Source organism: Pagrus major, chromosome 4, assembly GCF_040436345.1.
Source record: "Pagrus major chromosome 4, Pma_NU_1.0".
NCBI classification, from domain to species: Eukaryota; Metazoa; Chordata; class Actinopteri; order Spariformes; family Sparidae; genus Pagrus; species Pagrus major.
The window spans coordinates 14,252,683-14,276,946 of NC_133218.1; the positions used below are offsets into that span (position 1 = coordinate 14,252,683).

General features: G+C 40.2%; 1 protein-coding gene across 1 annotated transcript in view; it reads right to left on the minus strand.

Annotated features, from left to right (window-relative positions):
* Nucleotides 1-24,264, minus strand: part of luzp2 (leucine zipper protein 2) — a 261,556-nt gene that overhangs the window by 55,733 nt on the left and 181,559 nt on the right. The window contains exons 6-7 of the mRNA XM_073463820.1: nucleotides 21,067-21,148; nucleotides 15,730-15,792 (exon numbers count right to left, since the gene is read on the minus strand). Coding sequence (XP_073319921.1) covers nucleotides 15,730-15,792; nucleotides 21,067-21,148 — 145 coding nt within the window. The remainder of the gene's footprint in view (nucleotides 1-15,729; nucleotides 15,793-21,066; nucleotides 21,149-24,264) is intronic.

Below are 24,264 nucleotides of genomic sequence, written 5' to 3' on the forward strand. Positions count from 1 at the left end.
AAGGCTGTCCTCTTCAGAAACATGACCATATAGGTCAACTGTGAAAGCAGCCTGCTCTAGTTTTTTTTCCTCATCAACATTTTGGTATGGAAATGTTACATATGACATCTTTAATTTACTTTTGCTTTTGTTTCTTCCTGAAACGATTCTGGAGAGCTGTAGGAGACATTTCAAGTACTTCTCCATATGAAACAAGCTTCCTGTCAGTGTCAGGGAAGCAGACACTGACTCAGTACTTTAGCTCAAATTCAAGACTAATTTATTTAATGCAGCACGCAATAAATAATGGTTTGGTGATTCCACCCTAACCATTTCCCCTTTACCCTGCTCCACAGTAAAAGAGCAGCAGGACCAGTACAAGCAGCTGCTTTAAAGGAAGGAGTTGTTTGTTGGTTGAAATACATTAACAAACATTTATGTGCATTTATTTACTCCTGAGTACGTTTTTGACACTGATTGAGAAGAGGAGACAGATCCACAATCTATTAACCCTCAGGCTCACCCTGAGCCACATTCGATTGAACGCTGAGCTGTCTGATGAAATGAAGAGTGTGTGTGCTATCTATGGCGAAAATGAGGAATCACGGACAACCTTTCTGGGTTTCCTCCTGATCTCAGTGGAGGGAGAATCGATTCTGTGTGCAGAGAGCTGTTTTGGTACTAGAAATTCTGTGAAATAGGCATTATGCCATAAAATGTAAAAGGACATGCCCACTGCATGAAGTAAAAAAGGATTATGTGAAAGAGAAACACCTAAAAAACAGGTTTTGACACTGGATGGGCGACTGGGGACACATCTGACTTCAAATCCAACTAAAGAACATTTTCAAACAACATATCTTAATACAATAAAGCTTACACCCTGACCAAAGCTTCCTTTCTTGATCATAGGCTGATCCATTACTCTTTCACTCATCTTAAAGAAGGGACAGGAATTGGTAGCTAAATAGGTGCTGACTATAAGCATTTAGAAATAATATCACTTGCAGTTGAATGCCCCTGTGTTCTACTAAAATAATATCTTAATATAATATCCTGGTTCGCATGCTAAATATTTTGTTTGGGTAACACTGCTGTCATCTGGGTGTTGTCTCTGATGTGTTATTGAGTGTCATTAGGAGCAGTTTTACTTTTCTTGTTGGGTTGAACCTGGAGAAGCTGCTCTGTTGTTTTTTTTTCATTTCAGTCTGCTGGGCACTTATCTGACTCAAACATATATGTGAGATTTGTTTTCTATGTTTGCACTGCCATGTTGCCATAGCAACCTAAGACACATGGATTTGTTTTCCTGATTTTATTTGCATCTAAATGAAATGCCCAAACATCCCAGCGTCTGACCTTCCATCGAAAAAGTCAGAATAAACAGTAGTGATTTTTTTGCTGTTTTTTGTGCTTTGCACAGTACATCATATGTATACCTACATGTGCAAAACATGCATTCTAATTTAGACTTCCTGTATCTTTATTTTGCCTGTTAGCTCAGCTTTCAAAGGGCGAACATGAGACATATTCACATTATCAAACGCAATGGTGGAAGTATATAATGATCATTAAATTTGCATCAACATCATTTAATTTATTTCAGAGTTCATGCTCAGTTCACGATAATTTTGTGTGTATTTCCTTTTAGCACACAAAACAGAGTCATTACAACATGCTCTGGCAGCCAGCAGATTTTCTTATTTATATATGTTGTTAGAACTCTTACCAAAGGTTTCTAACCTGAGGGTCTGAACTGCTCAAATCGCAAGGTTGATCTTGGGGTCATGAGAATATTGTCAGCGTAGGAAGGCAAAAAAGCACAAAATATTGTTTTTTTTATACTTTGCTTGAATCTTAAATTGTCCATGTGAATTACTGAATCATTTTAAATACCTCAAACAAAGTCAATCTGAGAATAGAATTTTTTTTCTGTGGCCAACTCTACACAATCTACAACCTATATGCAGGGAACTGTATGGACATTGCTTTGTTAAAGGGGAAACAACCCCAACATAAATTGCTGTATACCATCCAAAACTCACTATATGACACCACAAATTTAGGATGTGATGAGTGATGCATGCATTATATTGTCAGTACAAACATACATATACTAATTGTGTACTGTCATAAATTTGACCACACTTTAATCTGTCATCGCCATTAGTGATATGGATATGATTAATGATTAATCTGTTAGTCGCCGTTAAGAATTTCACCAATTAAAAATGTCTTGACCGACAATCAGAGACGGGGATGGATACATCAAAAAGTATTATACAATAACAGATTACAGATGCTTGCTTTTCAAATATATCCCATGCCTTGATTGTTAAGGCAGCCGACCATCAATTAAAGAAATTACTGAAAATTTGCATCCCTAATTGCCATCTAACTAGGCCTTTTCCATTTACAATAAACACTGTCACTCTCACTGGATGTCAAGTCCACCATTACTCTTGAGTAACAAGTCGGGGCTGCTGTCTCCGATATGTGAGTGCGATCGATCAGGCTGTACATCACCTGTCCATTCACTGCAAAATGTGACATCACATGCCATCACCCATCACACCCAATTTCACCTAAACCTCTATTTTTGTCACTACATTTTTCTTCTTAGTGCATCTCAGTGCATCTCAGCGATCATCTCATCTTCTCAGTGATCATCTCAGTGATCATCTGTGTGAAATTAGTCCCGACACTCTTTGTGTTAATGCAGTGGCCATTCAGTTGTTGAGTAATATACTTGTGGGAGGGAGGAAGCCATTTATTCTTGAAGGCAATAATGCTGTGCAGCTCAGTGTGCTTGTGGAGAACTAACTAAAAAAATGGGTAATTATTTTCAAATATAGTTTTTAATAAGACAGAAATGCAGCATTACTGCCTAAATATTAAGAAAAGTCACAGATGGAAGGCAACATTGGATTTAATGTATTGTGCACACTAACACTACACACTACCTTGGAATATGCAATTTCTTTTTCCATTTTATCGCTTTGAAGCACTTTAAATAACAATAAAACTGACTTGACTCCTTGAAATAATGTTTGAAATTAGTCATCACATCTTTTTAATGGTTACACTTGATCACTTTCTGACAGTCATGAACAAGTAACTTTCTAGTATCACTCATTGGTAATTATAATAAAATAAAAAACAAAGAACTGCAAAACTTGCTAGACTATGATATTAAGCCTCTATTAACTTCAGTGGTTTCATCTGTTTTGTCTTTGTAGCACACATAATGATGCGGTTTCCATTTCCTGCCTACTTTAGTTTGTCACTTTTTCCGGTAAGAGTATCACTAAGAGATCCAGTAAATGCCCTGATGCATGATTTTTTTTTTCTTCTGCCGTTTAGCCGGTGAAATTACATCAGAAAGACATGAAAGGAAGAAGACAATGATGGGAAGCCATTTTAGACTAAAAAACATCAGCATCAGCAGCAAGGAGCCGGGTGTGTGGCAAAGCTGTCTATTACAATGCTCTGTGAGAACCTGATGAATCCCAGCAGGATCCAAGTCAGTCTGTAAGTCATTCTCCTCAAAATACTCATAATAAGCCCCGAAAGCAAATCATTGATAATGACTTTGCAGTGAATTGGAGCCGTAGAGCTTTCCTGCTGACACCACAACACAATTCACAGTGATGTGCAACATAAAAACACATTTTAAAAACTAATGCTGGTGTAAACAAAGGACACGGTTAGCTCTACAGATGTTCATTTCAGCTCAATCTGGAATTTGAATACACTTAACATGGCCACGTAATAACTCTTATGAATGATGGTGTTATACAATACAGCATATGTAGTTTGAGCCAGGTGTAACAGTCTATTAGATAACTAAATTAATGCAGTCTAATGCAGGAGCCCTGCAATAATTCCTACCGTCATGAAGGTTGCAATGTATAGTTGCATTTATGTTGTACTGAGAGATGTTTCTAATATTAAGTAAACCTTTATTGCTACAAATGAAGCTCTTGAATTCAACAGCATCACAAGCTTCAGCTTCCAAAATTGCCATAAAGTTAAATCAACGCCTCTAAAATAGTTACAGGTATGGCTGGGCAATATACTGGTATTATATCTTGATATGAGACTATAAATTATCTTTTTATTCATTTATGGCTATGTCTTGATATAGGATCTTTTAAATCAGAAAGTTAATAAACTCTAAACGCTCTGAAAAGATATTCATAGGTAAATGATTAACATGAAATAAGAGACATAAAATACACACCCACTCATGTTCATTTTCAAGTTCTCGAAGAGGACATTATACTTTTTTCTTGAGGTAGTCGCAAAGAGATCACTTAATCTTGACTAGAACATGACAGGGCACATAATTCATGCTCATAATACTGTTTAAAAGATAATGATGTAATATTGGCAATTTTTATGTGCTTCAGGTGGAAACAGTTTTGTTTATTTTGGCTTTGAAAAATTGCTTGTTTTGATTTTATTTCTGTGGTAATTAATAATTGAAGATAATAATGAAGACAATAAAATGCAGTTATTTCTACCACCAGAAAAAAAAAAGGCTGGGGTTACAGTACCTCGTTTAATGGTACGTTCCATCGCATATAACTAATGTTATAACGTGAGAATTTTGTCAAATGACCGTCCTTCAAAGATGCAAAGTCAAGAATGTAACATAAAACTGAGGAGAATGGAAAACTGGGATAGTAAAATGATTATTTTGACCTTTGATTTCTGCACGGAGGAAATCTTCTGTAACTCACACAAGTGTAATAGATGCAGGAAAATGTTTCTCATGATTCCCTGCATGTAGCCACGACTTAAATGTCAGAGCCTCACAGATGTCAGAAGTTTCCAGACTTCTATTGACCACAGATGACCCCTTCTGTATGTGATTATAAAGCCCCTCAAACCTGGAGAAGCCCTTTTCCAAGATGTAGATCTGGGAGAGAAAAAGGCAAACCTCAAAATGTCAACAATGAAGCATTCACTCAATAGGAGAGCAGCGGTTCTAGAAAAGGTGCTTTTTTTGTTTGAACTTGTGCTCTTTGCCTCTTCCTCTTGCCTGAAGAGTAAATCCCAGTAAATAACCTCCATTCTGTTTCAGTGTGTTGGAGTGCATCAACATTTACATGGCATTTCTACCAAAAATGTTATTCTTTTTAGTTTCTTCAATTACAGTTCAGCGAACTTTAATTCAGGTCAAATTGTTGGCAATGCTGTTTGCCAACTTGTTGTTTTGGCAAGATTGACTTTGAGGATTGACTTATGTTAATGAGGTTCAGCAGAAGACTGAACTGCCTGTGACAAACACTAAAGCATAAACTATTATATACTCATTATAATAGATACATATATCATATATACATATGTTGCATTATATACACATAATGACACATTATTCATACTTATATTGTGTAATTGTTGTTTATATATCAATCTTTAAATATTTATAAAACTATATCTTATATGAATGGTTGATATATCAGTCTGTATACATTCTTGCATTCATATATATATATATATGTATATATATATATATATATATATATATATATATATATATATATATATATATATATATATATATATATATATATACACTTATATACATTTATACGTTCACACATCACATATCATGTCTGTATATGTGAAAGGTATATTTAGTGTATATAGAAAGGGTCCTCAAAGGTATTACTCAAATGTCCATATCTATTTTTTTTTTTTGATGGGAGATTACAAAATAGCATTAAATCAACTAATAAACATCACATCTCTCACATCTCATGTCTTAATGATTAATTATTCAAACAAGGCTGCAGTAAAACAACTTAAAAATGACCAGACATAGGCTGCTCGGGGACCTGTTGTACAAAAATGTTATTAAGTTTACTGATAAAGATCTGATGAGATATTATACATGTCATTTTAGAATGTAATTATTAAGAATGCTGTAGTGAAATAAGAAGAAAGTAATAACAGATGTAGTTATGTACTTAAACAAAGAATTAACTTTTAAGCCTTTGAGTATAGACTTATGAGTTTACGATGTGCACCTGAATGCACCATGAGTGTCAAACTCCAATAGACAGCAGAGGAGAGAGGCACTGATAAATCTATGGAGATAATTCACACCAAAACATGACAGAGGCCATCATAGTTCTTTCGGTACAACAGCATTTTTTTCTGCCCAGTGTGGCAGAGAGCCCTATAAAATGTATTCGCCAAACGGAAATTATACCCACATTTGGTGCTTGGAGGACTGTTTTTGACTCAGACATTCTTACAACTAGTTGCAGACACTGTATACTAGGAGAAACCAGACACATAATGTACGTATCTGCGAGGCACTGATAGTAAATTCTCTGGTGTAACGTTAATGCATGAACTCAGCAGCAACGACACGCAACGCTCTCACTCCTCCAGCAGTTAATGTCACTATAACAACGATGTCAACGACAGGGAAATTAGCCACATTAAAACAACATTTATCTGTGGACAGGATCACTGTAATGATTTCCAACAATTTATTAATCATTAGAAAATGTACCGCCAATAGAAAACGCTACACTAAGTACAGCATTGTTGTCTTCATGACACAAGGCTGGGTCTGGACTGACTTGGTATTTTTGTCACTTGGTTTATAGTCTTTATCTTCATGCCTCCATGTCAGTGTCTACTTGTTCTATTTCTAAATTAAGATGTTGTTGAAGTGTAAAGGAGTCCCTAATTGTTCATTACTAAGTCAAATCATGGCCTCCTTTATGGGTCATTTAGTCAGTTAAACCGATCTGCCTCAGAGTATTGCCAACACGTGCAACCTCCTACAGTGACAATCACTTGATTGATTATGGAAGTGTCTACATTTACCTCTGATTACCTCCTACAGAGCTTATCATGCAAGAGCAAATTCAATACATGACTTTTACAGACATTAATTATAAGTTGACTGATACCTGAGATACTACTTTTCAGACACATTACCTAAAAACGTTTCACAGCTTCCATGATTTTATATGTGCAGTATTTCATTATATCAGTGACACCAAATGATAACATGATGTGGTGCTACCATGTAGGTTAACAAGAGATATGACTATGGGATTATGAATACTAAATACTGATAACGTGTGCTCCAAAATTATATACTAGAATAGACAGATGTTACAATGTAGATAATCTACTCAGTAAGATTATAAGTAATAATCAGGGCAGAATTGTTGAAGAAGTCTAAGGCACTCAAGAGGGTGATGACTTAAAAAGCCTTTAATATCTCATGGCTATTGAATCATAACAACAGTAAAAACATGCCTACGTGTTTCAGCTATTGAGATCTTCATCAGGGCAAGTAAAAATCCAGGCAGAACTACTTAAGTGTTTTGAATCAGCTCAGAATTAAATTAATTGGTTAACTCAACAGATGGTTAGGAAGCAGGTTATTTTTTTATATTAGCTGATTACAGTGACTTTTTTTTTCAGACTTTTTTTCTGGCTGCCAGGAGGTGGTAACTAGAGCTCTACACAACAACATACAGTTTGACAACTTGTAAAGTTTAAAAGGTGCCTTGCAAAGCTTTCATGTTAAAAAACAATAGTTCTGTTGATGTTCTGTTTTACTTACAAAAACCCATTGTGTGAATTGTTAAGGTCTAATAAACATGTTGCAAAGCCATTTTTTAACATTATAAAACCTGCATTGTTTACATCTTGTCAGGAACCGGGGGGGGGGAGAGTGGGACACAGGTGCAGACCCAAGGGTGTCTCTAAGCTATCCCAGGGGGATAACCACAAAAATCGCCGTAGCGATGGGCTGGAAATGGGGGGAAAAACAAAACAACGAAATTGTCTGGAGCCACTACAGGCTTCCTTAAGAAAACAATGCACCACAAAAGATTAACAAAACCACCACTGCCAAGCAGCTGACTAAAACTAAAGTTGTCCAGGAGGCCCAGAAAAACTCTAAATGAAAGGCTAAGGCTGGAGTCACAGCAAACTCTAAAGGACCAACTTATTTCTCGGGGAAAGCTACAGGTGGAATTCTTAGAATGGTATGGTCAGACACACTGACACCGGGGAGAACCTCTCACTGCCTCTGAAGGTGAGACAATGAGTCAGCACAGGGCACTGGAGACTGAGGGTATATGAAGGCTTCACACACCTGGGCTTAATCACCGCCAATCAGTGCCACACACACCTGATTGCAGTGAGTTGATTCACCACTCTCAGCAAGATTGAGTGTCCTCACAGGACCCCCCCTTCAAGGAACGGCACCCGACGTTCCAACAGGGCCACCAGGCCGAAGGCGGCGGAAATCCCGGATAAGAGCAGGGTCCAAAATGTCTCTAGCCGGGACCCAGGCCCGCTCCTCAGGTCCATATCCCTCCCAGTCCACAAGGTACTGAACCCCACGTCCCACACGCCGACTGTCCAATATCCGACGAACCGTGTATGCCGGTTGACCCCCAATCAACCTGGGTGGAGGTGGAGGCGTCCCTGGAGGTGCCAGCGGACTGGAGCAGACCGGCTTGAGGCGGGAAACATGAAACGAGGGGTGAATCCTCATGGACCGGGGGAGCAGGAGGCGAAAGGTGACAGGGTTAATCCTTCGGACAATCTTGAAGGGGCCAACAAAGCGTGGCGCCAATTTGCGAGACTCTACCCGCAGTGGCAGATCCCTTGTGGAGAGCCACACCCTCTGACCCACCCGATAGTTCGGGGCCGGACGGCGATGCTGGTCTGCGTAGTGTTTCTGCCGTGCCACAGAGTGTTGAAGAGAGGCACGAACACGCCTCCAGGTAGCACGGCACCGCCGGATGAATTGAGCAGCGGAGGGCACCCCCACGTCTCTCTCCTGTTCTGGGAACAACGGCGGCTGATAGCCATACTGACACTCAAAAGGAGAGAAACCAGTGGATGCATTCTGTAAGGTGTTATAAGCATACTCAGCCCACACCAGTTGTTCGCTCCACGTGGTCGGGTTGGAGGAGACCAGGCAACGAAGTGTCCTCTCGAGTGTCTGATTGGTGCGCTCGGTCTGACCGTTGGTCTCAGGGTGAAACCCTGACGAAAGACTAGCTGAAGCACCCACAAGAGAACAAAACGCTCTCCAGAAACGGGAAGCAAACTGAGGACCTCGGTCAGACACAATGTCTTGGGGGAGGCCGTGGTAGCAAAAGACATGCTTGACTACAAGTCGGGCTGTCTCCAGGGCGGAGGGAAGCTTTGGGAGAGGGATGAAATGGGCTGCCTTCGAGAACCGATCTACAACAACCATAATGACCGTGAACCCTTTAGAAGCGGGTAGTCCTGTAATGAAATCCAGGGCCACATGAGACCAAGGGCGACTTGGGATAGGTAAAGACCGGAGCAGACCAGCAGGAGGCTGTTGTGGCGTCTTATTTCGGGCGCAAATAGTGCAAGCCGCCACAAACTCACTCACATCCCTCCCCATCTGGGGCCACCAGAATCTCCGTTTGAGAAAACCAAGAGTGCGACGAACACCAGGGTGATTTGTGAGGCGTGAGGAGTGACCCCACTGAAGCACTTGTGATCGCACTGCTGCTGGAACATACCGACAGCCTGGGGGACCCCCTCCTGGGTCTGGCTCCAGCCGTTGAGCCCCCTGAACCACAGTGTCAATCCCCCAGGTGAGTGGGGCAAGAATGCGAGTAAGTGGCACAATGGGTTCTGGGGACTTGTCACTACCAGAACCCTCAAATCGGCGAGATAGGGCATCTGGCTTCAGATTCTTCGAACCTGGACGGTAGGAAAGGTTGAAGTCAAACCTGTTGAAAAACAGGGCCCAGCGAGCTTGGCGAGGATTTAAGCGTTTGGCCTGCTGGATATAAGCCAGATTCTTATGGTCTGTCCAGACCTGAAACGGATGCTCGGAACCCTCAAGCCAATGGCGCCACTCCTCCAAGGCCAATTTCACTGCAAGCAGCTCCTTGTTACCCACATCATAATTTCTCTCAGCTGGTAGAAGACGCCGAGAGAAGAATGCACAAGGATGGAGCTTTTCGTCTTTTGGAGAACGCTGGGACAAAACTGCCCCAACTCCTACGTCGGAGGCATCAACTTCAACAACAAATGGTATCGAGGGGTCTGGGTGAATCAGGACCGGTGCGGTGGTAAACCTTCTCTTAAGCTCTGTGAATGCCTTCTCAGCCTCTGGGGACCAACGGAATCGTGAAGGGGGACCCTTTGCCAGCGCCGAAATAGGGACCGCAATTGAACTAAAGCCCCTAATGAAGCGCCGATAAAAATTTGCGAACCCCAAAAAGCGCTGAACCTGTTTGACAGTGTCAGGTTGAGGCCACTCCTGCACCGCTTTGACCTTGCTTGGGTCCATTCTGACACTGCCCTGCGCCACAATGTACCCCAGAAACTTGACTGTGGGGGCATGGAAGACACATTTTTCTGCCTTAACAAAGAGTTGGTGCTCCAACAACTTCTGGAGAACCCTCTTAACATGAGACACATGCTCCAGATAGGACTTAGAAAAAATCAGGATGTCATCCAAGTATACATATACAAAATGTTCAAGCATCTCCCTGAGGACATCATTAACAAATGCCTGGAAAACGGCGGGGGCATTCGAAAGTCCAAAGGGCATGACCAGATATTCGTAGTGCCCCCGTGGAGTGTTGAACGCTGTTTTCCACTCGTCCCCCTCACGTATACGCACAAGATTATAGGCGTTCCTAAGGTCCAACTTAGTAAAGAAAGACGCCCCCTGTAGCCGCTCGAATGCCGTAGACATGAGGGGGAGCGGGGTAGCGGTTTTTAACGGTGATGTTATTTAGACCCCTGTAATCAATGCAGGGTCTAAGCCCCCCGTCGTTCTTCCCTACAAAGAAAAACCCGGCCCCAGCTGGAGATGTAGAGGGGCGAATGAAACCTGCAGCTAAAGCTTCCTCAATATAGCTTGTCATAGCTGATGTTTCAGGTCGTGATAATGAATACAGGCGGCCCCTTGGGGGTGTAGTGCCTGGGAGGAGATCGATGGAACAATCATAGGGCCTATGGGGAGGAAGGATGGAGGCCTTCTGTTTACTGAAGACTTCACTAAGTTCAGCATACTCTGCAGGAACCCCATTGGGAAGAAGAGACCCAGAGGACGAAGAATCGGAAGGAGTCAAGGACTCCAGAACCCCAAGAGTCAGGGGATCACTGGGGGTAGAACAGGTGAGATCTACCATACCTGGAGATTTTGAGGCAGAGGCATTGGTGGCCGCGGGAAGCTCAAGACCCAAAGGTAGAGGTTGAACAGAGTCTGATCCCATCATGTGAGATGCACAATCTGGGCCCCAGCTCAGCACCCTCCCAGTCCTCCAATTGATGTGAGGGTTGTGTTCCTTGAGCCATGGGTGTCCCAGAATGAGGGGTAACTGAGGTGCATTAATAAGAAAAAACTTAATCTCTTCCGTGTGCTTGCCGATGCGAATGAAGATCGGGCAGGTGACCCTCTCAACCCTACCCATACCCAAAGGTTGCCCATCCACTGCAGTGATTGCGAGTGGAGAAGGGAGATCAAAAATGGGTAATTTTAGATTTTGGGCCAGGGTTGAGTCCATAAAACTACCTGCTGCTCCTGAATCAACAAATGCAGAGAAGGTGCCCCAGTGTCCATCCCACAACAATTCAAAGGACAAAAAGGTGTGATTATTGGCCACAGGCGGGGAATTAATAAGACTCGGCAAGACCTCCCCATGATCTGACGAGTCTACTCGTTTTTTTGCATTGAAGGGCACTGGCGGATGAAGTGACCCACCCTCCCACAGTATAGACAAGCTCCACTGCTCATGCGCCTCTGTCTCTCCGCTGAAGTAAGCCGTGTGCGTCCTATTTGCATGGGTTCCTGATCATCATCATCCTTATGGGATCCCTTAGGCAGGTTAGGTCTTTCATGAGGGATGTTAAGCTCCTCTGACATTGGACGGGTGTACGTCTGTTTCCTCTCTCTGTTGCGCTCGCGGATTCTGTTGTCAATTCTAATTGCCAATGAGATTAATTCCTCAAGTGAATCCGGAACCTCCCGGGAAGCGAGCTCATCCTTAACCTTCTCAGATAAAGCATGACTGAAAGTGCTTACCAGAGCCTCCCTGTTCCAACCTGATTCCGTAGCTAAAGTTCGGAATTGAATTGAAAATTCTGCTACGCTTGCAGAGCCCTGACGTAACCTAAGAAGGCGTTTGGCTGCTTCCTGGCCAGTTACATCATGGTCGAACACCCTTCTCATCTCCGCCATGAAGAGGGCAGAGTCAGCGCAGATAGGAGTCTGCCTATCCCACAAGGCTGTAGCCCACGAAAGAGCTTTGTCTGAAAGCAGGGATATTATATATGCTACCCGTGCTCGGTCTGTGCTGAACATAGAGGGTTGTAACTCAAACACTAAACTACATTGGGTGATAAATCCCTTACACCTCCCTGGATGCCCGTCATAGCGGGCTGGGGTTGCCAGCTTGGTCTCCTGAACTACAATGGGTCCATGAGGTGGAACTGAAGGGGCTTGGGGAGTTGCGAGGTTTGGTGCTTGTACTGGGGTTGGGGCTGGTCCAGGTGTCTGTAGACATGCAAGTATCTCCCTAAGCATATTGTCATGAGAGACCTGTTGCTCAGCGATCGCACGCAGCATTTGCTCATGAGAGCCTAAAAGGGCTCCTTGTGCGGTGATAGCCTGCCCATGTGCAGCTAGTTTATCACTGAGATCCAAAGTTTGAGACGCACTAGCGAAGGGGTCCGCTGTGTCCTCCTTTGGCTGACTCATTCTGTCAGGAACCGGGGGGGGGGAGAGTGGGACACAGGTGCAGACCCAAGGGTGTCTCTAAGCTATCCCAGGGGGATAACCACAAAAATCGCCGTAGCGATGGGCTGGAAATGGGGGGAAAAACAAAACAACGAAATTGTCTGGAGCCACTACAGGCTTCCTTAAGAAAACAATGCACCACAAAAGATTAACAAAACCACCACTGCCAAGCAGCTGACTAAAACTAAAGTTGTCCAGGAGGCCCAGAAAAACTCTAAATGAAAGGCTAAGGCTGGAGTCACAGCAAACTCTAAAGGACCAACTTATTTCTCGGGGAAAGCTACAGGTGGAATTCTTAGAATGGTATGGTCAGACACACTGACACCGGGGAGAACCTCTCACTGCCTCTGAAGGTGAGACAATGAGTCAGCACAGGGCACTGGAGACTGAGGGTATATGAAGGCTTCACACACCTGGGCTTAATCACCGCCAATCAGTGCCACACACACCTGATTGCAGTGAGTTGATTCACCACTCTCAGCAAGATTGAGTGTCCTCACAACATCTGTGTTGACTAGCTAGCATTCTTCTTCTTTGTTGCCTTAGATGGCACATAACTGTACATCTTTACTGCCCCCTGTAGATCAGTAAAATAGTATGAAACCATTGGCAAGATTGGTAATCACGTAGCACTTGCAAAAGACAAACAAAACATGGAAACGCTCACAAAAACGCTGCTCTATTGAGCTCCCTTGGGTACCCTGAAGGGCAGTGGGCTTCGTAGAAAAAATGGTGTCATGGGGTTCTAAGAATGTTACTGATGTTACACGATTCATTGCACTGGTTTAGATGTGATTTAAGATCAAACCAAAAGATGTGTTCAATTTATGATAACTTCATGCTAAACTTTTTAATCACATCTCTTTGTATGACTTCATATTGTCCTTCAGTTGTATTAACTTTCAAACAAGAAACACAATTTGAAATACACAACGCAGCATACTCTATTCTATAGTTTGTGATCTACTGTGCTGTTTACAGACATGATAGATCTGGTGAATCCACAGAAACCTGCATTCTGGCAGGAACAGTTTGATATCAGTAAATTGGTGTCATTATGTCACTGTTTGTTTCTTCATTTAAAGCACTTGATCATGTTACCAAAGCAGAGTTAGTCGAAATTGGTCTCAAATTAATTTGAACATCTGGTGAAAATCAGTTTTCTCACTCGCAGTGAGCAGCACGGTGTGGCAATTTTCCCTCCTCATCATCATTTCTCATGATCTTGTGATTTAATTAAAATAACCTGCCTGCAGTTCAAAACACCCCCAAAAAGGGGCATTTTTATAAGTATCTTAATAATTGCTTAGTATATTTGTATAATACATAGAGATGCATAATATGGATTCTTTTCAGCTGACACTGATAACTGATAATTTTAAGCTTTTGTTCATAAGCTGTATTTTATGCACACTTGAGGGTAAGACAGATATAGTGAGCAAAGATAGATGATTTAATATTCCATAGCTCTAATTAGATTTGTTGTGTTAAAACTTCTGGACTTTTTCCCTCCTATCTGAATCCTTGCAGAACATGTACTCCAAATTGAAATTGTGCTGTCTCCCTCTGAAATAGTAAAAAATGTTGAAAGTAGCAACACGTTTAATGATGTGTCTGTAGTCTATACTCGATGGCTCTAACCAGGTGCAGCAGTTTGATGTCATGAGCGTTACAAAAGTGTGCTGCGTCTTTTGTTCTTGTTTTTCTCTGTGTTTATTGGCAGAATGCATGCCAGCTTTAAAGGTACATGCCACAACCTACTGAATGTTTGTGTGAAGATTCTGCGCTTCTGAAGCAAGCTCAAAGCAATTCGTATTATTGGCTTCATAAATCGGCCAGAAATTATAGCCAATTAATCATTAAGGTTCCAGATGTTGAACGTAAAACCTTACCTACTCAATAAATACAAAACATGCATCAAAATTAACTAATTTGTATTTGCATTTCTGGTAGGGAGTCAGTCAATTTGAGTCAAAACATTGTATAAAAACCCATCTCATGTCATTCAGAAGCAGGTTTTTTCCATGTTGACACAGTGAACGAAGTAAAGGGTCCTCCTATATCTACATATAACATTCAGTAAAATGATTAGGTGGCTGGTGTGTCATGATTTAATTCAATTTGTCACAGTACTCGTCTGCAGGAGTTTCATTTTGACAATTCTTTTCTCCTTTTTTCATGTTACATAGCTGACAGACAAATCAAACACAACAATGGAAACAGTCATATTAAAATGCCTTAACATTTTAAAGGCTGCTGTGCCCGATGTAGCTATGCTGCATTTAATGGGGCCATGTTGTTTTGTTGTTTTTGTCGATGTGTTTTATTTTTTTTTTTATTCCAGCAGATAACAAGCCAAACGATAGATAATGTGGTGTCACATACTTTCATTGCAGCTACAATGGCATTTGCCAGCAGAACTTTTTTTCTCCAGCTATCTAAAGCATCAGCTGTAAATGTCACATTTTGGTGTCAGCCCATCAGAATCAGAGAGAAAAAAATCCTTTTAGACGAACTATTTTGAACTGATGTTCAACAATCATGCAGAGAGAAATCCATCGCAGAAGAGGCAAAAGAAGAGAGCAATTTCTCAACCAACACAAGCCACGACAGCCATGATCGCAGGCATGATCAAAGACACACTCCACTGTTTACAAAGTACTTGGTAAAATAGATATATTCATGCCAGCGTATGTCCACCTTTGATTGAAAGAAACCAGCTCTACCCACAGTCTCTGGAGATTGCCAGAAGGCATTTGGCAGACACAGAAAATCATTAAATGAAAAGCAGACAAGGCAGAGAAAGTGGGTTCCTGATCAGTAAATTAGAGTAAATTCTTCCTTTATGGTTGCGTATACTTCACGAAGCCATAAACTGAAAATTTATGATGTTGAATGCAGGATTTTTTCTTAATGTAGTGAGATTCAAATCATCCTTAAGTGAAACTTTGATGACTCACCTCTTGCTGTAAATCCTTGATGATTTTGGTCTTTTTCTCCATCTCCACTTTAAGAAATTTGATCTGAAGACAGAAAGGACAAAACGAAAGATAATTAGACTGGAAGCCCAGATTCATTATGTGTTTATTTCCTATCCAGTGAACATATTTAATGAAAGCTATGGATGTTGAGTATGCCCATTTAAGCAGTGTATGTGAAACTAAGTGCATTGAATGAATGCAATTATGCCATTAACAAAATGCAGTATCTGATTTACTGTCTCCAATATTAGTAGTCAAAAATCCCATGAAAATACCAAATCCATCCATCTCTCAATACTGTCAGACTTCCCCAGAACACCTGAGACACTTACAGTCAAGTCCATTTGTTACAACTGAAAACATAAATCTTTTAAAACAGGTGTGTGCTGTAGTTGTAACAAACATTACTCAAACAGGAGTGAAGAGTGTATTTTTTTGAGGACTAGTTTCAGCCTGTGTTCTTACACAAAATTACCTATTTACAGCAGCAGGACGGTATGTGAGGAATTGAATTCATTTGAATTCATTGAGTGAAATCCCCTTGGCTCTGACTTCGGGCATTTTCAGTGGTCTAACTGGTAAGCTGGGCATGCTTGTCATCATAGAAATTGATCATAAGATTTAGATGTTAATTAACTTAATCAAATAAAAAGTTGAATTAAACCAGCCTCTGTGCATTAGCAGTTAATTGTATTGAATGCTTGTGATCATGGTACTGCAGGTAGCAAAACAGTGGTAGCATTTGATTTACTGTCTTTAATTTAGCCAGTATGAGCAGTGTTTACATTCAGTTTATATTCAAGCAGTATATTGTGGCTCCTACCATAAATGAACACTGTTCCTTTTAAACTGACAGAGCAAGGCATTCTCCATGCCACTAATTAAACAGTTTTTCACTTTTTAACCGGCCACCCATCAAGGTTTAAAGACTTCATAACTCTGATAAAAAACCTCTGTCACGTTATTATATTTCTCTCGCGTCTTACAAAGTTAGTTTAGTATAAAGACAGTTCTGAAATGTTCCATCCAAGACCCTGACTGCGGCACATGTGATACGCTGAGGCATTTATTCCTGCGGTGAGTGACTGCCTGTTTTCCACAGTGTGCCGGATTTAATAGCCCATATGCTTATCATGTCAGAGTGATATCTTTGTTTATCGCAATCCTTTTATCATGAGCTCAGCATGTCTTGGTGGTGCAGGCCTGTGGCTTGTGTTTAGCAGCCAGACACAGGTTCAAACACTAACTGTGGTTGGCAAACTGTAGCCATGGGCTACGGTATGTTTAAAAGAATAAATTCCCTGTATGTGAGAGAGATAGATAGGTCAAGGTTTCTTCTTTCTTTCTGTTTTTTTATTCTGAAAAGGAGCTTTTTTTAAGTGATGCATGTCCTTGAGAGAGGTCATCAAGATAGTCTGGTGGACAAAGAGAAAAAGATTCATGGGGCTGGTGACCTAATACCAGGTACACACCCCAGGGAACAGTAAAATAAGCCTCACCAGTTGACTCACATCCCCAAGCAGGGCATGATAACATCAGGGTTCATGTTTGAGCCTTTCAGTCACTGCCACAGCTCCAGGGGATGGTTAAAAAAAACACATCCTAGTGCAGTATTTAGGTTTTTAGCTAAAAGAAGTGAAAAAAGGGGCAACATAAAAACAACCCCTACATTACCAGTTCTGTTTGCTGAATGCAAATTTTTTTTTTCTTTCTTTTCTTTCTTCTTCTTTTATTTTTCCTGTATTTTATTCATTTTTACGCCACAAAATCTGCTAGCTGTAGCTCTATATCGATTTTAAAATGTAAAAAAGGAAAGTGAGTAAGAAAATTAAGCATAGCATGAGCTACAAGTTTGACTTGTGCAGTGGAGTATTGAGCTTGGCTAAACAGCAGAGATAATTTTGCCTGAGATATGAATCATGTTGAAATTAATGATTTGTTTATTAATCAACCATTTTAACATTATGATATATAAGATATTATTAATATGATCATATCAATCAAACAACAAAACTAGCAGCTCTGTATTTGGGCGCAGCGGTGGCTTTGATCTAAATGCTATCATCAGCATGCTAACAGGCTCACAATGACTATGCTGACCTGCTTACTTTTACCAGGTAATGCTTACAATGTTCACCATCTTAATTTTGCAGTCTGCTATCATCAAAAGTTAGCACTAAAGACAAAGTACAGCTGAGGCTAATGGGAATACAATTAGTTTTGAAGGTATTTCGCCATGGAAGCACTGGACAAATTCAAATTTTGACCTAACAAAAAAGGACAGGTGATCACCAAAGTTTGTGTTATTTAATTATTTTCAGAGGGTGATATTAATGTCGGTAAAAAATAATGGTTATCCATCCAATAGTTGTAGAGACATTTAACTTCAAACCACAAATGACCACCTCATGTTGGCACGAGAGGGAAAGTCAGGGGTTCACCAAAGTCATCAAGAGTCATTCTCTGCACACCATTGATCTCTGTGCAACATTTCACACCGGCCCTTGAATGATGTTGAGATATTTCAGTCTGGATAAGAATGGATGACTGACCAGACTGATGTTACCATGTAGCTAGAAAACACCAAGGATTTACTGGTTTCAGCTGCATATTTACTGCTTTTATAAATCATTGTAATTTGAATATCTTTTAATTTGACTGTTAATTGTACAAAACAAGCAATATGAAGATGTCAAATCACAGGTTTTAAAACGTTTTATCAAAAAAATTGTCATTAAATGGTTGTTAAAAAATGACTGAAAGTTGAAGACCTAGTTTCATATGCAGCATCTCTTTAGTTTGAATGCAAGATTCTAAACCAAGAAGTTAGAGGCACCTTGCTTACCAAATACACATTCAGAGCAAAACAATTCTTCATACAGAATGCTGCCTGAGATAGACTGGCTCGAATCTCACTGCCCACACCTGTAGGCATAGTTTACCACTTTCTGTCTTCTGCTTTGTGTGTTCATTGGTGATTTCTGCACAACATAAGCGGCAATAAATGTTAATTTTGCAAGCAAGGGGCTTCCAACTTTCTTAATGTTGATTATCTCTGTGGTCTTTGGTTGCCCTGTATTTCTACTGAATTTTACACAGATACCAGGCGTCTAAATCAGATACAGTATCTCATAGCTCTGTTCAACGTCTGTGGCATTTGCATTCTGCAGAGAGGTGTTCTTTTTAATCTTGAATCTCAGCGGGGGTGATAAATACCATTTAATAGAACATAAATGTCAAACTCAAACCATAAAACCCAGCAACTGGGATTTTCCAACGATCTTGGGAAAATGACAAGAATGTCACTTGAAATGTTACTGTATTGTTGTTTATTTCACAAATCTGATTGTTGATCATGGCGAATATTAAAATTGTGACTGTACACAAGAAGCTGGGACTATTACAGGACAGGCTTTTCCATTGGCATATATTGAAAATCCCAAAGGAATTCCTGGGCTACTGTAGCTGTCAGTGCAGCCAGACAAGCTTCATGCTGAACTGTTGATAAGGGGTTCGGTGGCAGAACAAGATGTGGTCTCTATGAATAGCATGATGATACAAATGTGGGACAATACAGTGAGATAGAACAGATGCATTAGCACTTTAAATAACCCAACAATTCAGTGGACTGTAGCTACACTGTATTTTGAATGAGTTTGTGTTTATGTCAGCAAGCTTGGGCTGGGGCTTATGCACAACAGTTACAGCAGTGTGTGGTCAGAAGCTGGTGGAGTGAAGTTTATTCAATTTAAATACAGGCTTACGTAAACAGCAACTCTAAAGAATTACCATTTTCATGCAAAGTTTCCTCTTGTTTCTCTTACATGTCTCATACACATTTTGCAACTTAACTACAAATATCTCCAAATTCCCTACAGTTAAGAGCAGAGTATCATCTTCATGTACTCATTTAATATTTGTGTGTAAAAGCTTTAGTTTCACAAATCATTACATTTTAAATGACTGGAGCTGAACAGGCTCAACAGAAAACAAATCAAACTATTCTGATAATCAAGAATGATCCTTTATCATTTGTCATTTTACCCATCAAGTAAAAATGTAAAACATTCACTTGTTCCAGCTCTTAAAATGCGATGATTTGTTGCTTTTCTTTATATGTTAGTAAACCTAAAGCAGCTACAAGGAACTATCATGTTCCTGCTTGCAGCTGAATAGCAATGAGGTAATGTATCTATTTGTGGCCATGTGAGATCAGTAAATGTAATACGATGGTGGTGAAACTGAACTGTTTTAGTGCCTTTCAAACACCTATGTGACATGTAACCCTACAGCTATCAGATTTGGTTGCTCGGTAATGGTCATTCTGTTTGGGTTAAAGCTGACGTTATTAACATGTCATCATAATAATAAGCCAACAGCCAGATAGCTCTGTAGTTATAAACAACTTGTTCTGCTGCCATCTGACTATACAAAAGTATTCACTGCCGTACCACCAGACTACAGAGCAGCTTCTTTCTTCAGACTGTGAGACTCCTCAAATTCACAGTCAGCACAGCAAAAAATCTTTTAATTGGCTACTTGGTGCCTTTAAGACAAGTAAACGCTGTTTTTTATGTAGTTTTATGTAAGCTTCCATCAACCACAGACATTATTTCAGGCATTTAACCGAAAACTCATTCAAAAACACTCATTGACTCTTAGATGAGGGAACTAGAGGTGAAAAAATGTTAACTTATTTCCAGTTTTAGGACTCTGTCCTGTGGCACTCTATAGAGGCATCAGTGCTAAATTGAGACCAGTTAAAAGTTTCTTGTAGTATGTGCAGTTCTTTAAGCGGGCTGGTACAGATCGGTATGCAGCGCTGGCTTTTTTATGTTTTACTCTTTAGCATATTGTGCTAATTGTGTGTGAGAATCCGTATTTTTCTCTATTTTCTTGGATTATATAGGTTTGGATTATATAGGTTTTGGATTACCAGGTGATGAAATTAATTGAATTTGGCATTTAGTGTTTAAGATACCTGTGTGGAATTAGTTAGAAGCAGAGTGACATGATGGGCAGATGGGAAGGTGGACACTCTAAATGGAAAGATGGATTTTGGTAGATGGATAGATAAGTACATGTTCTTAGGTTATAATGCCTTTGTTCAGTCTTATTCATTTTGTGTGGGAGTTGAGGGAATGACACAAAGGTTTCTCTCACTATTTTCTGAGAGTTTTAATTAAGTAGTGAGGGAATGAGGCAAGAGAGCTTGCTGCTGGGTAATGAGCGTGGATCACTGAGGGGCCTGTGTGACAGGTGACGGGGCTGGTTAGAAGAGACCGGGTGTTGATGGTCAGGTCAGCTCTGTCTTACCGTGGCCTGCTGCTTCTCTGCTCTCTCATTTGCCTCATCCAGCTGCTTCTGCAAGGCCGCCTGGAGGGACTTCATCTCCTCTCTGTCAAGAGAAAGAGAAGTGAGAAACACTCTGTTAGCACATCCTCCTCACACTCTCAGAGGCCTCCACAGCTCGGCCACAGACTGGTTTCCGTACCACTGTTGAGAGCTGTGCTCAGAAACTGATCTGTTTAATGGAATTTTCACTCTTTTATTTTAGGTTAACTTCTGCTGAAGAAAAACGCAGTTACGTGTGTTGTCATCTGTTGTTTTAGATTGAATCGTGTTCATAACGTTTTTGATTCGCCGGATTAATGTTGACAAATGTGTGCAACAAGAAACCTGTATGAATATATTTAAATGCACTTAAAAGTTGATTTAATCACAAAGATCTTTACATGAATAAGTTTCTAGTTATGCAGAGCAGTTAGTAAAGTAATATGTTGAATAAATACTTCACAAATTCAATAATCAAGAAGCTTACATTTTATAAGTGACAGTCTTTTAGTCTTTTAAGCATAACATTTTAGTTGTAACTTTCTATCATGGAAATGAATGATGCCGTAATGCAAACATGAACAACCTTATTTGCAAAGAAACTAGAGGAAAATAAGTAGGGTTTTGTTGAATATTTTACGCTTAAATTATTGTCAAGAGGGCTGTAATTTACTTTTGTTTAATTTAAACCTCATTCACACATTCAAATATTCAAATTGATTGATTTTGTCACATTGATCCTTCTTCTGTGTCCTACATTATTTTTTTTGTATTAATTTACATTTATTTATTAATCTTTTATATTTCCCTCTTTCAATTTAAAGGTTCAGCTAAATTCAGATGTAAGACTGGTTATCCTGAACATAATGCACAGTTTAACAAACACACCAAGTCAAATAACATAGAAGTACTGGATTTTAGGTCAAAAAGGAGAGACATAAAGAAAATATGTGTAGTATTATTTATGTTGTATTATTTAGTAGCGTATGAGCACTTGGAAGACTCCTCACTGATTTTATGTATGCTGTTAGAAGACTGGTGCTGGATTGAATATGTATTTAACATAAATGTAAATGCATTAAAATGCAATGGTTCTTTCAGTTCCGTTTGATGCTCCTGTGCACAGATAACTGCAATGCACACTGAATTATGAATCGAGTGGGCAAGTGATGTGGGTCAGTGGTTTCAAAAATGCTTGTTGAAATCACATCACAAGGCATCCCAGCTAAATTAGAGGTAACAGTCTATTTATGGTTTCCAAGCATGGCTGTAACTTTAAAAATATATGACGCAGTCGTAGTTGAGCGGCAGTATCTTTGAAGGCAATACAGCAACGCTCGATGTTTGTGTGGAAAGCATCTCGCTGCTCAGCAGCCGTATACTCTTATATTTTATATGCCAGTGGTCTTGTCTCTTGGCATAAGTTCAGCCTCGCAAACATTTTTCTTCACAGCGACCAGCCAAGCACCACCGCTTTGGCATTTCATTTATATTACCATCTCCTGCATCCAAGGCTTGGAACGATTTTGTACAAACAAGATCAAAATTGCTCTAACTGACTGAAGTGCACAGTACATGTGAGACTGACATACTTTGAAAGCACAGACAAGTGAACATATGTCAACCAGGTTGACAGCAGCAGATTACACCAGTTAAATTAATTGTTACTACCATTTTAAAACCTTAAAATATTAAATTTTTACTGTCCACCTGGTCTGTTGGTAAACATTTTTGTTGCATTACAGTTTCTCGAAAACTTATTTTCAGAAAGCAATCAAACAGCTGTTAAGAGTTGTCAAAAATAAATGACTCGCAATGAATCACCTGTCTGCATCCACCATGATGGAGCCAGCTAGTAATCACATTTGACAGACATGGAACTCCAAAGGTGGATTAATAACACTTTGGAAAAATTGCAGCTCACAAATGCTAGCTAGGCAACATTGAGCCGAGCTGCTGCTTTATGGTTTTTAGCTTGATGACATGTGAGAGCTGCCATGGACTGGTGATGGGCTATTGATTGGCTATCAAGATACTGCACACAAGAGGCTGGACTTCAATCAGGCTGACATTTCAGAGAGCACAGAGGGCACAAATGACTGCTAATCATTAAAAATCTCATTACACACAACGTTAATCAGACAATCCTAACTGGAAAAGCATTTTGTGTAAACACTTTTCCAGCTCACTTGCAAAAAGATAAAGCAGTAATTCACACAAGCTTGACATGCTTTTTCACAAAAAAAAGACAAGCATATTATTTTCGAATATACATGAAGGTTTCATGATGAGATTATGCTTTATCCACCTGCTTCTGTGTTTACTGCCTTGTATAAGCATACTGAGCCGTATGATACCCAGCATCAATATAATGAATGAGTCATTATGAAAACGCCCTGGAAGCTCATTTTCTTAATCAGCTCCTTGATAGTGCCTGTGATCCATGATGAGGAGAAGGTACAACTGTTTTAGATATTTCACATGAGAATTCTGATTTTCTTTCTCATCTGTGGGCGGGACTTCTTTGGACAGAGATGTCATTTTTGTTCCCCATAAGGATTTGAGCAACGTTTGAATAAAAACTATATGTTCAGACTGCACGCAAATCAGATTTGTTTCTCAAATCAGATCTGAAAGACAGAGTGTCCTCATTATTATATTTCAGTGATCAGATCGGATTTTCCAAACAATCACGCTGTCAAGTCGCAGGGAAGACATTTTATTACCGCCTGACTGTTGCTCTCTGTGTTTTCTTCCATACTGCTCTGCTAGAAGCAGCATAGATTCTGCCCATGCCTGATGCACTTCCATCCCTCTGGATTTGACGTTGTTGTGTGTTGCTGCCAGTGACACAAAAGAATTTGAAATCCAATATGAGCGGCCAGAGAGTCTGTCTGAGATGCAACTCTAAAAATTGGATTTGAATCGTATTTCAAAATACCTCCAAATGTGGTTTGGATCTGATTTGCAAAAATTGCATTTCATTTGATTTTTCTGGTGTCCAGACTTCCTTAAATCAATTTGGATATGCCAAAAAACAGATTTGGCAGGCTGTCTGAACATAGCCAGCCATAATGTGTCAGTATCACTGTCAATCAAATCTGATCAAATCACCAGCACGCAGTCCTGATGAAGCAGATGAGCTGAGTTTTTGAAATCTCTTACACGTCTTAGACACTT